At 38.5% G+C, this 15069-nt stretch overlaps 1 protein-coding gene across 6 annotated transcripts in view; it reads left to right on the plus strand.

Moving 5' to 3' along the window:
• Positions 1-15069, plus strand: part of VGLL4 (vestigial like family member 4) — a 91898-nt gene that overhangs the window by 38079 nt on the left and 38750 nt on the right. The window contains exon 1 of one of the 6 annotated variants that reach the window (XM_040569050.1): positions 1660-6997. The exons of 3 other annotated variants lie outside the window; for them this stretch is intronic. In XM_040569050.1, the coding sequence (XP_040424984.1) occupies positions 6916-6997 (82 nt within the window). In that variant the 5' untranslated portion in view covers positions 1660-6915. Of the gene's footprint in view, positions 1-1659; positions 6998-7676; positions 7696-7734; positions 7754-15069 lie in introns of those variants that run through there. 2 more of the 6 variants (XM_040569049.1, XM_040569055.1) reach the window with 2 other exon arrangements.

Here is a 15069-nt window from a genome sequence, read left to right on the forward strand (position 1 = left end):
ACTTAATGAAGTAATACCTTGCAAGTTATATAGTTGGATCCTGTAATAAATGCTTATTAACATTTTCATCCGAATGTCAAGGATAAGTAATTACTTTGACGTTCAAAAGACAAAATTAATTTCTTCTGTGACAAAAGTTATAGCTGATTGTGCTACACAGTCGTCTGTAAGATAGCATTGGAATTCATTTTTTAATCTAATTTATAGATTGTTACCTGTGCTGCCTATAATATATTCATTCAGTCTTTGCAAACAAGGTCAACTCCACACACTTAAGTAGATTTACATACGTTGACATGTAAGTAGAGTTAGGCCCTGTGAGTATATCTGATGTCTTGCCAAGCTAGCAATAAAGGGGAAATCTTTTCAAAGACTTTAGCAATCTTAGAGCCCTTTGCTTTATTCTAAACCCTGTAATTAGTGGTTTCTGGAAACTGGATTTGCTTCTTCCCAAAGATGAGGGATACGCACAGTAATTTTGAAATCTAGCCTCTAAGCGTGGTCTGCCTCCTAACTTTTCTAAGTAAAAAGAGTTTCAGATGCATGAGCTGTTCACATCAAGCTGACTAGCTTTTTTCTTTAATGCACTCTTTTCAGGTTTTCTTCTTGTTTTTTTTTTTTTTTTTTTTTCCCCCTCCTCATCACTTTATATTTTAGCTTTTAGAACATGGTGAAGTTAACACTTCTCTGTGTGCATTTGGAGGCCATGATGGTGTATGAGATTCTTGTAGCTCAAGATAAATTATGTTTCTGATTATCATCAACCCTTCAGAAATTCAAAATAGTATGCAAATAACAAGAAAGAATATCAAGATTTTAATCAGCAAATAATTTTTCAACCTAGATAAACAAGATTTATCTGTTACATATAGCTGCATTTTTAAACTGTTTTTAACCTGGCTTAAGAGAATAAAAAGAGAAAAACACCAACGAATTATAAATTGCAAAGTGTTACCGTGAAACAAATAATATTTTTGGCAAATCTGATCTCCATTGCCTGCTGTTCTGTTTGAGCAAACAGTCAAAGAAGTAAGTCAAGATAAATCAGGTGCTAGTGAATGCTCTTCTCCTTTGTATTTCACTTTGTGGAACATGGAAGCGATCACCTTGCTCACTGCCTCCACTGCCCTGCAGTTTTCCACAGCTGTGGAACAGTTATTTAGTTTTAGAAAGATGTGCAGAATGTGTGTTTTGCATGTTCCTCCTACTCACTGTTCACTAAAAAACATTGTTGTCATCTGCATATGTTTACCACCCGGTCTTCTATCCTCTAACTTTTTCTTTACTTAGGTCAATGGTACAATAGTGGGGTGAATTTAGTCTGGGGTAGGAGATGGCCATTTGTGGGAAACATTAAAAATCATTTTCCTTATCATGTATCTCTGAATTTCCTGAGTGTTTCATACATGTTAACTATATTTCCTTATCATATCTGAGTGTATTTTAAAAGCAAATACTTCATCTTGCTCAAATGAGAAGTTTTTGTATTTTCTTTTTTTCTGTGAAATGTATTCTAACTGAAATTCAAGAAAAAAAAAAAGTAGGTGGTAAGTACAGCAACTTTGCAGTTGAGTATCAGGAAAAGGAGAAGCAGTGTTTTTCCTTCAGGCACATCGCCACCTAGCAGCTGCTAACTAAAATTTGCTCTTTTTTTGGTTGAAGTAAAAGGTAAAACCTATATCTGAAGTACTCCTCTGCCTCTTTCATAAAGGATATTGATATATCAGCTAGATCATAGATCATAAACGCATGCCAGACCTCAGGAGCTGTAACATATTTCTGTCCATTCAGAAATGAGAGTTATATGGGGTAATACTGTAAGGTGTTTGACATCGGTGTGTTACACCTCTATAAAGACTGTATTTTTTCTTAGTTGCAAAATTGATCACTGTTGAAATAGCTCCTCTGTGCTGATGATCATCAAGAATGAAATTTGAGTCACATCCAACTGAGTGGATTGCAGATCTTCTACAGTGTTGATTCTCAGCCAGTGCCATACATTTCCCCACTGAAAGATGGTGTGTGGTGTGGAGTGTGGACCAAACTAGTAGAACTGCACCAACTCCATTTTTGCAGGCCCTTCGGTGCTACTGCCTAAGGCAGCACAGGACTGAGATGCCCCATCCTTGGAGGTGTTCAAGACCAGGTTGGAAGGGGCCTTGGCCAACCTTATCTAGTAGGTGGCATCCCTGCTTATGGCAGGGGGTTGGAACTAGGTGATCTTTGAGGACCCTTCCAACCCGAGCCATTCTATGAGAGAAAAGTACTCACTCTGGGAGAGAGTACGAAAAGGTGAGGTGAGGACAGAGGTAGAGGGACTGGACAGGCTTAAGGACATCAGAGAGAAGGTAGAAAAGAATGCTCCATGGTAGCTTATTTGAAACAGTTTGTTCTGAAGCAGCGCACTATACGTTTAAGAGCTGTAAGAATCATGTAAATTCTTACTGTCAAATCCAGTATTACAGATTTAATATATCCAGGATTTTTTCCATTATTTCCTACAGAAATTCAGATAAACAATACACAAGTATAAGAATTTATTTTTTAAATTAAATTCCTATTATTGCTCAACTAAGCCAGGTTTATTTGTTTTTATAGTGGAAGAGTTCCACCACCATTTAGGAACTAGTAATTGATACAGTAATGTACAACGTTTGTAACGTGCACTGTAACTCTTTGAAAAGACAAGTTTGTCAAGATTTTTTTAAATCTGAAAAATACTCTGTTCCGCTCATCAGCTCTTGGCTAGTCGCACTGGGTATACTGGCACCAGTGTTCTTACTGGGTCAGGTGTTTGCTTTCACAGTGCATCTCCTAACTGCCCTCCTTTCGTTGTCACAGGGTGGTCTTGGCCATAAATGAGATTCTGTTCAGATGAGAAGAAGCTGAAGGAGGTTCACTAAGAGTGCTCCTGATGTGCTTCAGCTACTAAAGTGCATCGGTCCATCTGACCAGACATAAGCAAGTCAAGAGAAAGCATACAGACTGTAGATGTTGAGGCCACTGTACCATTTGCTTCACACAACTTTTGAAGACATACCACTGTATTGTCTAAGAGGGACAGTTTTGTTATTTTTTTTATCATGAGAATTGTAGAAAAGCAACACAAAAATCTTGTCAAACTCCAAGTTTGACTCCTTCCTTGATGTAGGCACTAGCTGTCTAAGTGCATATATAATTCCCTGTTTTTGACAATGGTGATTTACCTACTTCTTAGAACTGCTTTTTTGTTTTGTTTTGCTTTCCTTGTCTCAGACTACTTCAATAAGACATTCTTCTGTGAAGACTGAATTTGCTTTTCCTATTAAAGTGAATCCAAAGATCACTAAGAAGTTGAACTACCTCATCTGCTATGTGTGCTAATTAGAGTCAAATTTAATGGACTTTGATGTGAAGTCCAGAGTGATTCAGAAAGATGTGGATTTTCAACTACCTCTAGGGGATGCTGTTGTGTCAAAAGTTCCAGTGTATTAAACATTTTATATATAGATTTGGGTATTTATCTGCCTTACAAAAGAAAAGTGTGTGTAATGCTATGGGAAGTACTCTAGCTAATATAAAACAGAGATAGTACAGCATATAACTGCGTTTGCAACCATCAATGTACAGAAGAGCAGGTAAGAACTAACAAAGGTCCTGGGGTGATAACAGCTTGTTTTTCTATGTATGTTGCATCTAATCTGCTGATGCAGTGATTGTTTTCAGTTCAGTGGAAGGTATCTCAAACTGGTGAAGACTTTGGTGAACAGCAGTTTGGATGAAGCAGTTGGTAATTCTGTGCTTTCAAGAGCAGACAGTACTTTACAGGAAACCTATCACTATTTAAAAGTTAACGTCCTCTGGTTGTTGAGCTTTTGAAAGTTTTCTTTCAAAGAAAACTCATTTCATGTGAGTGGATTTGGGCTTTGGAATGCTTGAGATGTGTTTACATTGATAATTTTTCTTTTTTATTCTTTAACCAGGCATTCCTCTACTTTCAGTATTGATATTTTAATTTAGGTATTGATAAAGCTTCCAGGTAACAGGTTGTTATTATTTAACATGCAGCATCTAAGTTCATTCTGTAACATTTCACAAGTGTTAATCATAGTGTATACTGAAGTCATTCATACAATAAAATGATCACCATTGTCTAAAAACCAGTAGAGCTGTGACTACTGGTCTAATGAGGACAACTTCTTAATTAGTGTGTGGTCAACAATACTGAGGAGTGAGTGATTTGTAGACAATACCCAATACTTCTTTTCCAAACAATTTGAAGAAAAATGTATCTTTGCATGTAGAGGGGAATTTATATTGGACTAGGAGCTATAATGTCCTTGTATAGCTAACACATTATTTGCAAGCCCTGTTGTGTAGACCACTACTCTAAAGAAGTTTAGAATATGACTTTTTTTCTTCCTCATCACCTGCACTTCTCGTAAAAATTTAAGTATTTTAAACTGGAAAAATTCAATGCTTGCCTCTTCTTATCCCTCCTAAGGATCCATAAAATGTGTTGTAGTAATGTAAATTCAGGGATGCTCTGTTTATTAAAAACTTCACATATTACAAATATTTTCCCCGAAAGCTTTGGCATATCTACATAAAAAACTTGCATTTCATGCTGAAGAAACTTGCCTCTTTTTGTTAAGTTGTAGGTATGGATTTTTATCTCGGTTTGCACTATAAAGGGCTAACACTTTTTTTGATGCCTTTATTAAGTGGTTGTTTTAATCTATAAAATTGATGTATAGTAGCTTTGAATTTTGCATATGGACAACATGATCTGCTACTTAAAACTTCTGGTCCCCATGCTTGAAAATAATAATTTTCTTCTCACTATTAAAAACATTTCTCTTTCTAGAAACTACCAGGTACTACTTACTACTTCAGTCTGGAGATGAGTGATTGCAACTTTAGCAGTAATGAATCCTGTGAGGGGGGGGGGGCGGAAAAACACACATTTTTTATTAGATACTATCTGAGAAATATATTGCCATTTAACCATTAAATCTTTGTACCATATTAAAATCTTAAAGATTAATAATGCTTCTAGTAAGGAGAGGGCCCTTTTTGCATATAAATAACGAATAAAAGACTTCTAGACCTTCATTTTCCTCGTAATGGTTCCTTTCAGGTAGTTTGTTTCTTGCTGTATTAAATTCATTGTTGTTCAGTGGACATTATCTTTCAAATGAAGCATATAGGTAATGCACATGACTACTTTTTGGTTTTGAAGGGAGAAGAAACTTTATTTGGGTTCTGGAGAATCTTCCTTGGAGATAAATTTCTTATTCCTTTTTAGTAGTAGTAACTTTACCTAAATTACCTAGTCTCATTGAAATATCCAGAACATTTTAAAGCAGCAGTTTTCAACATGCTTTAACAAAATGTCATTCCACGAGTGCTTCTGTAAAGTACTATCTTCCCCTTGTCTAACAAAGTGGAGAAATTCCTAAGGTGGAAATCAAAGTGTGTTATTGGTTCTCAGTGGGTGCACGCTCCTTTGTGTACCATTAAAATTCTCTTTTCCAGGAAGGCAGGGAAGAATTATGGTCCAAGCCAAAGAGGAGAGAGGCAGTGGCAAGATTAGGACTCCATTAGCGCTTTTTTTTTGTTGTTGTTGTTCATCTTAGACCAAACTTCCTCCATATTTATTTCTCCTTTTCTGTCAGATCAGACTTCAGGTGTTGATCAGCCACAGGAAATGCAGGCTGATGCCCATTAGGCTAGCACATGCTTACATACGTACAGATGTCCTGCCCTCTCCTGATGAGTCGCACACATCTGTAGAAGCGGCTGGAGCCTTTGTGATCAAGGTTTGAGCTGCAGAAGGGCAGACCACATCCTGGGATGACAGCAACTGCTGTAAAAATCTCCATTATTTGTGTCACGTAAAGTGGAGCGGTGGCAATTGTTAAAAATCCAGAACACAGAAATTTTTAACTGCTAATGTTCCTTAAAGAAATCACACGTAACGGTGTGATTGAATCATGGCAGGGTGTGTATGCGGACAGGTATACCCGCTGGGTCTCGGTCCCTTAGCTGCAGTTATCTGTATCATAACAGAGCAGCTGTTCTCTTCTGCCCCTGGCAAATGGCGTTATTTTCACTGCAGCAATACCAGGCCATGTCTGAGGCCGTGCTGGGAAATTAAGTAAAGGTTTAAGAGAAACAATGGCTTTTGCAGGGTTGATTTAATGCAGTGGTGTTGCTGAGCAGCCCGCCGGGCCCCTGCCCGCGCTGAGGCCTCTGCTCCCCGGGCTCCAACGCCGTGCGCCCCGCACCGCTTGCAGCAGCAGCGCTGCTTCCTGTCAGGAGCCGCTCCGACATGGCCCCTTCTGTACAGGCCCCTTCTGTGCAGGCTCTCCACCTCCTCCTTCTCTTTCTTTCAAACACTTAGTGCATTTAGAGCCTGATCTTGTGCAGAAAATATCCCTGACATTTGAAGAGCTCCAGGGATTCACTGAGCATGCTCAGTCCTCCCCGCCTGATAGAGAGAGGAAGCTGGTTTACATACGAGTCATACCAAGCATAGCCTGCATGTCAGTGCAGTTAACTTGCAGCGGGCTGTGAGGAGAACTAGTGTGTCTTTGTCCTAGGAAATTTCCCTTGTTTCTGTTTTCTTTCTTCCCCCCTCCCCCCACCCCCTTTTTTTTTTTTAAATTGGAAAAAGACTTGAAAAGTTTTCAGACAGTCTTCTTTGTACTGAAGGACACAATATACTTGTAGTTTGCAGAAGTTTGGAAGGGAGCGTGTGTTTTAATCCCTCCAACTTTCCTTTAATATACTTTGTTTTGATTAGCTGAAGGCTGGGCCTTGTGCTAGTGAAGTTTAGGGAGCCGGGAGCTTACTCGGCACCATTTGCCTGGCTTACTTCTCCCTGAACCTGGGCGAAAGCAAACAAGCTGGTCTTTTTTGCTAGCCCGATAAATGCTATTTATGAAGATGGACCTGTTGAACTACCAATACTTGGACAAGATGAACAACAATATTGGCATTCTGTGCTATGAAGGTAATGCTTTCGTTTCACGAAGTGTCTCTTGTCGGGTGTGTTTTCTGTTGTTTCTAAGCATGAAATGTTCCTCCCAAAAGGAGATTGGTGCTGTTGGTTGTAAGATACCTTGCAGTCTGTGTTGTTGCTGAGGCTCTGTTTAAGGAAGGATTTTTTTCCACATAATTTTTCTGTTTTGTTTGTTTGTTTTACAAAGAATATTTCTAGTGTTCTTTCTTTCTTCTTTTCTTTCTTTTTCTTAAAGCTAACATTAGTTAGATTAAAGGACCGTGTTGTTTTTGTGACTGCCAGGTAGAGTTTTTGTTCGTAATTTCTGCTGCTGTGAAGGAAATAGTTTGTAACATGGGTGCAAGTGTTAATTCACATTTCTCCTTGTGATCCAACCTAGCAGTCGGGCACTGCCACTTTTAGACGTGAGAGACGCTTTTAGGCAGTGTGCCTGGGACTCGTTTCGTGTCGGTGCAGCAGCGAGGTGCCGAACAATGAGGAGCCTCAGTGCGCAGCCATGGGGCTTGCCGAGGCGCAGCGTAGGGAGCACAGAGCGGCCCATTGTTTGACTTCTCATTTCCTGCACAGCTCGGAGAAAGCCCTGGCTGCGCGATGCCTCCCCCTCCTCCACCGTGCACACCCCTCCTTTCCCAAGAACCACCCCACGCTCCAGTCCCCTGTGGAAAGAATTACACAACTAGCTGGAAAACGTAATTTTTTTTTCTCTTTGCTGGACTCTGAGTCTTACTTATGTCGTCTTCGGCTAATGTAGGTTGGCATTTGCTCTTCATTTTGTAAGCATTAATAGTCTTGTTTTGAAGTTGCCTGAGGTAATAGGGTAAAATCAGTTTCTTAATCTTAGTGGAGTTTTATCTACGTGCAGTTTGAAGAAGTGGTTATGGCTTGGCTTTGACTGGAAAGAAAGGCACCACTGAGCTAATTCAGCTTGGCAGTAGAACTGTTTTTGCTGTAGCCACACACAAGCCTTGCAGAAATCTTTTTTCTGATTCAGCAGGAACATTTTCCATGTTCATTTGGAAAATAAACTTGCTGTAGTTGTCAGGGAAGAAACAATAAGTAGTACACATAGGAATAGGAGCTATCTATTCCTACATTTAAAAAAAGAAGTAAGAAATAAGACGGGGAGCTGAACTTCACTTTGGAAAATACCATCTTTTTTACCATTAAATCAGAATGGCCACATTTCCTTCCTGTGAGAAGTGTGGAGAACTGTACATATCAGTTTCATTCTTTTCCTTCCTTTCTTTTTCTTTCCTATACAAATAACAAAGATGTTTGCTTGAAGAAAGCTTTTTACAGAAGATTGAGCTTGCCCTCCAGTACTGAATAATTCAGAGCTGGGATAGTGTGAGATTAGTTGAACTTTCAATCTCTTTCCTATCCAATGCTTTCTTCTTTATATCAACAGGGCTGGTTAAAGAAAGACAACTTGCAGGATCCTTCAACTTTGTCGTTGCTCTCTGTAGTAACCAGTGCTTTGTTCGTAAACAAGTGACAGCTTCTGTTGGAGGCCACAAAGTTTGGCATAAAATACTACTTATGTGCATGTTTCTGAGTGTTGTGTTGATTAAGGCAGAAAAACTGTAGTTTTGGCTCACTAGTTCAATTCATTAAAATTATGCCTAATATTTATGGATGATTCTTTCCAGCCCCTTTTTTCCAACCCTCTTCTCCATTAATTGTTATTTGAACAGATCTTTCCTTTAGTAGTTCAAAAGCAAAAGAACAGCTTAAGGAATACACTCTACTATAGCAGTCTTTGTTTAGCTTAAACATCTGCTGCTATTTTCCTTATTATGGAAGTTAACATTTTTAACACTAAAATAAACACACAAAAAAATGAAGGGGAAAAAAAGCAAAACTTCAGTGGTGTTTATAGTGAGGTGTTTATATCCTAGTGGTTTAAAAAGTATAAACACTGACAACATCTGCACTGAACTCTAAGGGTATTTTTGAGATGCCTACAGATCTTCCATGCCTCTGCCATAGTATTTATTTTATAAGAGAGTTGTGTCAGCAGTGATGGATCTTGTCTTTTCAAAGATACTGCTATGGTAGTAAGTATATTGAGGACAAAGTGCCCTTTCAAACTCAATTAATTAGGATTTATTGAAGGTCATACTTGAACTACTTATAAATAGATGTCTTCCTGAAAAGTACTTTTTGCAGACATAGACACAAATGCATTGTATGATGTGAAAATAGGTTTGAAATTTCAGCTGAAATAATTATGGACCTATATCCTACAGGAAACAAATGAAATGGATTCCTTATTCCTTTAGATTTTCTCTTGAAGCACTTGCTGTTGTTTACTGAGAGAATTTGTATGCTGGTGAAATGTACCATTATCATTTTCTAAGGTTTTTACTAGCTGTTCTAATCTTTAACCTCTGGCCCAAGCCACTGGAATTACATGCTATTGACTTATAGGTGCAACTTATGGTTAATAGGTGTACTGTGGTACGTAAGAAAGGGGAAAAGTTCTTCCATCACATGCCTTTGGCAGCTCTTTAGATGGATATGAAGTAAAAGTGCATAGTTTGCATTGTAAGAAGAGTCCTTGGTTTTGCCCAGCGAGAGTTACAGACAGCAAATAATTGTTAGGAAGCTTCCAGGTACGGAGTTAATGCCATCACTTGGTTAGTCTTCCTTGACTGGTAGGTGCAAGAACCCTCAGATTTGTCTTAATCTTATTCTGTTCCTAAAAAGTAGTGTCACGATCATGCTCCAGTGAGTGTGAGAACATTTATTGACAGTGCTGTTCAGTTCACGAAACAAATTTCTCATTTTGCCTTACTTAGTGGATGTTTATGGGAAGAGGGCAGAATGATGACTAATATGGATGGGATCTGCATATGGACAGAAAATTGGCTTTTGGTGAGGTTGGGGGCAAAATGGGAGATCTAGAAGTTCTTCCATTAACCCCAAAGGAGTGCTGTGTTGCAGGTACAGCTAAGAGTGCTTTGTAGTATGAAATCTTAACTGAAGTTGACGGTTCTTGCAAATATAAGGAAAATATTTTGTTTGTTTGTTTGTTTGTTTATTTGTAACTGTGAGGGTGGTCAAACCCTGGCACGTGTTGCCCAGAGAGGTTGTGGAATCTCTTTGTCTTTGGAGATAACACAAAACCCACCTGGACACGGCCCTGAGCAACCTCTCTGAGTTGACCCTGGCTTTGAGCAGGAGGTTTGGACGAGCTTATCTCCAGACGTGCCTTCCAGCCTTAACTCCTCTGTGATGCTGTAATGTGATGGAAGGGTTTGCACACGTGTATAATTAAGACAACCCCAACCAGCGAAAAGATTATAACCAAGGATGAGGTGAGAGGGTTTTTGAATGGGAGTCCATAACTTTGAACCACAGAATAAGCCATTTCCTTTCCTCAGGGAGCTTTGTTTCATATGGCTAACTTGTGTCCTTTTGAGCATTGTCTTGATATAATTAGTAGTTTTGAGCTCCTCATGATGCTCCATGATAAAATCTCAGTTTTAAGTGATGTTTTTGGGGAAAATCTTAATTTTAACAACATAGTCTTTTAAACAAGTTCATAAAAATGAATATTTGAATGGTTTCTCCTTCACCAGTGAAGGCAGAGCTTTCTAAACCATTGAAATAAGACTGCTCAGTCTTCAACAATGGAAAAATGACAACTATATTAGCATTTCAAGCAATTAATTGTAATGTTTTTGGTGCAGTAGAAAAGAAAAGAAGAAATAATTACAGAGACTTGTTGACTCAGCATCTTGATACCGATTCTTAGTGTAAACACATCTGATGCTCTCCTACTAAACATTTGTTGCCAGTTACCAGCAGTGGCCAGTTTAATGAGTAGTGCTTTCATATCACTGTTTTCTTCCTAAGTAGCTCAGAGACAACAGAAAACTCTTGGGAGACAGTTGTCCTCACTGAGGTGAAAAGGCCGTGAAGCAGAACCATTCTGTACCAGTCTGGCATCCCCCGTGCTTCATATCAAGTGACAAGCACTTGATCTGGGCATGTATTCAGGGGTAGAACATCTGCATCTTGTTTTGCAATGGAAACTCGCTTAACTTTAGCTTAATATTCTTTCTCTGAGAGCCTTGTGTGTGAGGTAATGGCAGGAGGGCTCTGGGTTAAACAAAAACAAATCACAGGTGATCTTGCGCTTTGACTAATGCAGGGGCAGTCGGGCAAGTTTGGGCTCCCCATTTCAAATAGAATATGTATGAGAAGGTGCAGTCTCCAAGTCAAAGATTTGTTTCATTTCGTTGTTTATCTGAGGGAGTGTACAGATGGTGTGTGTTGGAAGGCAGATTTCTGTCTTCCTTCCTCTCTCGCATTTTCAAATGCCTTGTGTTATTACTGCATTCTCAAGGCTTGAACGGCTGTGCTGGGAAAGGTATAAAGAAATGCAATAAGATGCTAAGAAATCCCCCAGGCATGCTATGAGACTTGGAGCACTCAAAATAGTTATACAGGGTTCTCTGGACAGTCCAGAAGACTGGATTTTTTTTTTTAATGAATAAATTGGATCCAGATTTAAAGAAAAACACCCCTTTTTGGTTTCAGGACAGCTTACATTAGTTAGTGGCATATTACATAATTATTTCACTGACTTCCTGTAACAATGAAGCGTTAGTTGGCTACAGTACTGAACTTACAGAACCATGTATTTTCTTAGGGCACTGCAAGCCATTTTGAATATATATCTTCCCAGAAAGGCCAGCTTAGATGTTTGATATCAAATGTGGAGCATGAAACAGTTTCTGGTAACTTCATTTGCTTTTTAATGAAATATAACTTGTTTTCTTAAGTTCTAAAGAATACTTTCCATCAGATTTCTTTGCTGACCTTGCATTTTACTCTGGGGTTGTAACATCAGTTTCTGCTATTAACTCCAAAGTTTGGTTTAGTTCCTAAATATATAAAATGACTTTAACACTATACTACTAAGAATTAGTGAAATAATAAATGGGCTAGAAATCTTCATAGTGAATTAAGTGTTGTTGTTTGTAATGAAGTGTAAAATCTCTGTTCAAAGTCATGTAAATTAAGATGCACCTACTGAATGTCCCCTATTTATAGAACATTCTGTAGGTTTTTCTTTTTCAGTGTCTTATCTTTAGGAAAAAACAAAGAGCTCCAACTTCACAGTTGGGCTTTTCTTACTCATTTCCTCCTAGCATGAAGCTGGGAATATCCTTTTCAGTACTGACATAAAAAAGAAAAAAAAAAGTGTATTTTCCTCATTCAGCAAAGGCAAGATAGATTTAGGTCATATTTAAGCATTTTTACCTGGAGTTCTCTTGTTTTCCTCACCCTTGATGCTAGTTCAGCATGTATACTGAGAATTCAAGCAAGGAAATTAAAACAAAACAAAAAAAAACACTTAAGAATAGCCTTATCCCACAACTTTTAAGCAGATGAGATAGCATTTTTTTTTTTCCCTGTGATAAAAGGTAGTGAGGTTTGTAGCAGTAACTTGAATTCTCTGTTAATGAGCAATTTGCTTAAAGGCTGTAACTTGTTACTCACAAGTCAGATTTGTTACAGTGCCAGGTCTCTTTGGATATAAATCCAGGGATTTTAGGAGACATTGAAAAAGCTTAAATTGCTCCAGAGTTTGAACAATGCGCTGTATTGTATGGAGAACTGTTAGAGAAAAACTAAAAGCTTAAATAACAGTCTTCATTGTGTGGCATCTAAAATTATGAATGAAAAAGTTCATCCATATGTATTGGTTTTGCCTTTTTTAAATATCTGCTTTGCATGAAAATAGTTGTCTATTAATTTCTTCTTGAGGATTAATACAGATGGGCCTTTATATTTGATTTTGGCTGAATAGACTACAGAGTTTTAACATGCTGAATGCAGACAGTGTGCCAAGCAATTTAGCAAAGTTGTTTACACTAACAATAATCCAGCAGAACAGAGCCTATAATTCTTCACTGATAATAGCATGAGGTAGTGACAAATACAAGTTTCTGGAGGAGTGTTTACAAAAATTGTATTACACTTTTTCAGTGTTGAAGAATCACAAGCGTTTTTGTTTTTAACATTAATTTTAAAACCAGCCAATTTTTTCTTCGTTGTGCAGTCTGTATCATCTCCCTCAAAATTACTTTACAATTCAGCATGGAATGGTTGCTTGACACACAAAGAGTCATTGTTGCCTTTCCCTTTCGGTAAAAGCCGCACGCTTTGGAAGATAATGGACTGTGTGATACGGCGCTGCTCGATGTTGTATAAGCACCGCGCCAAGTCTGTGGGTGCAGTAACACACACCACGAGTGCCATGATGCACAGGTTTTATTTCCTGGAGGCAGGTTTCCCTTGGTGCTTCATCTAACGACTTTTTTAAGAAAGACCCAACACGCTCAGCCTCTCCCTGCAAGTTGATGCAGTGGCGCATGTGGCTTGGGGTGTGCTGGCACCTATCTCACAAGCCTCGGTGGGAAAGCAAGGGAGGCCGGCCGTACGTCATCTCGCATAAGTGCAGCCTTGAACAGGCGGTTGAGGTCTCAATTGGGGTTATCTCTGTCAACTTGTAAACTTTGTGCTACAGATGGATGGGGTGGGAAGAGTTTTATTTTGAACGTTGATAGTAGTTTGGTACTGATTCTGAGATAAGGCAAGCTTGGCGTGTCCTGATTTGTTGGAAAGAGCTCCATACAGCTTTTCTGGTATAGCCTTGGTGATACCAAAGTAAGGATGTTCCTGGGACCACCGCAGTATTGGTTCTAGCTAAAGAAAAAGTCATCCAGAAACTTCAATAATGAGGCCATGAGTCTTTATCAAAGTATGTAGATATCTCATTTTAACAGGAGTTTAATTACTGAAAGACTCTTGGTAAAAAGTAATACAAGTGATAGGAGTGTGCTTGTGTAGGGGAAAGGTGTGAAGTGCAGCTTTAGAATGTTTGCTTTATCAAAGTTTTATGGCACTGTTTGGTATCAGATTATTATTTTTTTAGTTAACACTAATTGCTTTTATCTTTGCCTTTTAACTTTGCTATTGCTAGTGTAAAAAAGAAAACCCTGTTAAACATAGTGCATTGTGAAGGCCATCTTCTTCCTTCAAACTTTTCATGTGAAACTCTGCCTCATTTTGTCTTTGAAGGAAAAGAACATTTACAATGTAGTGTGCATTGATGATGGTAGGTAGTCAGGATAAAGTGGAAAGTTGTTAGAGCCTTTGGGGCATAGGAGGAGGGGGAAAAGTAGGATTTCAACTGGTAAGTACAGATTTCGTTCCATCACAGAAAATGTCTCCTGTCTTCAGGATTTACATTGTTGCAGGAGTCTATCTTTGATTATTTAAAGACTCTTTTTCACTCCTCATCATTTTGGAGTATTTGTCAGCTGTGAGAATCAAGCTCTGTAGTGTGTAACTTTCCTCCTATTCTTCCAAACATTGCTAGCAGGTTCCAGGAAATATCTTTGCTCTCCCAGGAAAAGTTTGGAACCTGTTGTGTTTAAAAAACAGTAGTTTTTCTTGGAAACCCGTTTTGACAGGGCAGGCATGGAAACCGCTCAGCATTATGCTTCCCAGGTTCACAAGGTTTAGTATTTATTCCTCAGCATGCAAAAATAATGGATTTGGGGTCTTTAAACATGAACTGTAGTTACAAGTAAGAGAAGTTTAGTAGATTGGCCTGTCTTTTAGCACACCAGGATGTGAATGGCATTGCAGTAGGGGAATATAAGCCAATATTGAAATACTGTTTTATTTTAATGAGAAATCACAGAACCCCAAATTGCTGATAGTCTTTGTAGTTACCATCTACTAAGTGCCAAGCACAGCAGTTCTTTGTGTAAGAAAAGTGAAAACCAAAGCTGCAAAGTCATTGGAGATTTTGGAATAACTGTTGTCTTTTGGGGAATGGGTATTTACATGTATTAAAATGGCATTAGTGCGCTCAGGTTGCACTCTAGAGATGATGCTGTGACTTCCGGTTTTGTTGCATAGTTGTTAACGTTTTGTATGTCTCGCTTCTGAGAGTAGATTTAAAAATTTGTAAAATTAGCAGGTTTTGACACTTCCAGGGTAGAACCTTTCAGAAAATTATTATTCCTTGGTTCCAG

This window comes from Cygnus olor, chromosome 10, assembly GCF_009769625.2.
Source record: "Cygnus olor isolate bCygOlo1 chromosome 10, bCygOlo1.pri.v2, whole genome shotgun sequence".
Lineage (NCBI taxonomy): Eukaryota > Metazoa > Chordata > Aves > Anseriformes > Anatidae > Cygnus > Cygnus olor.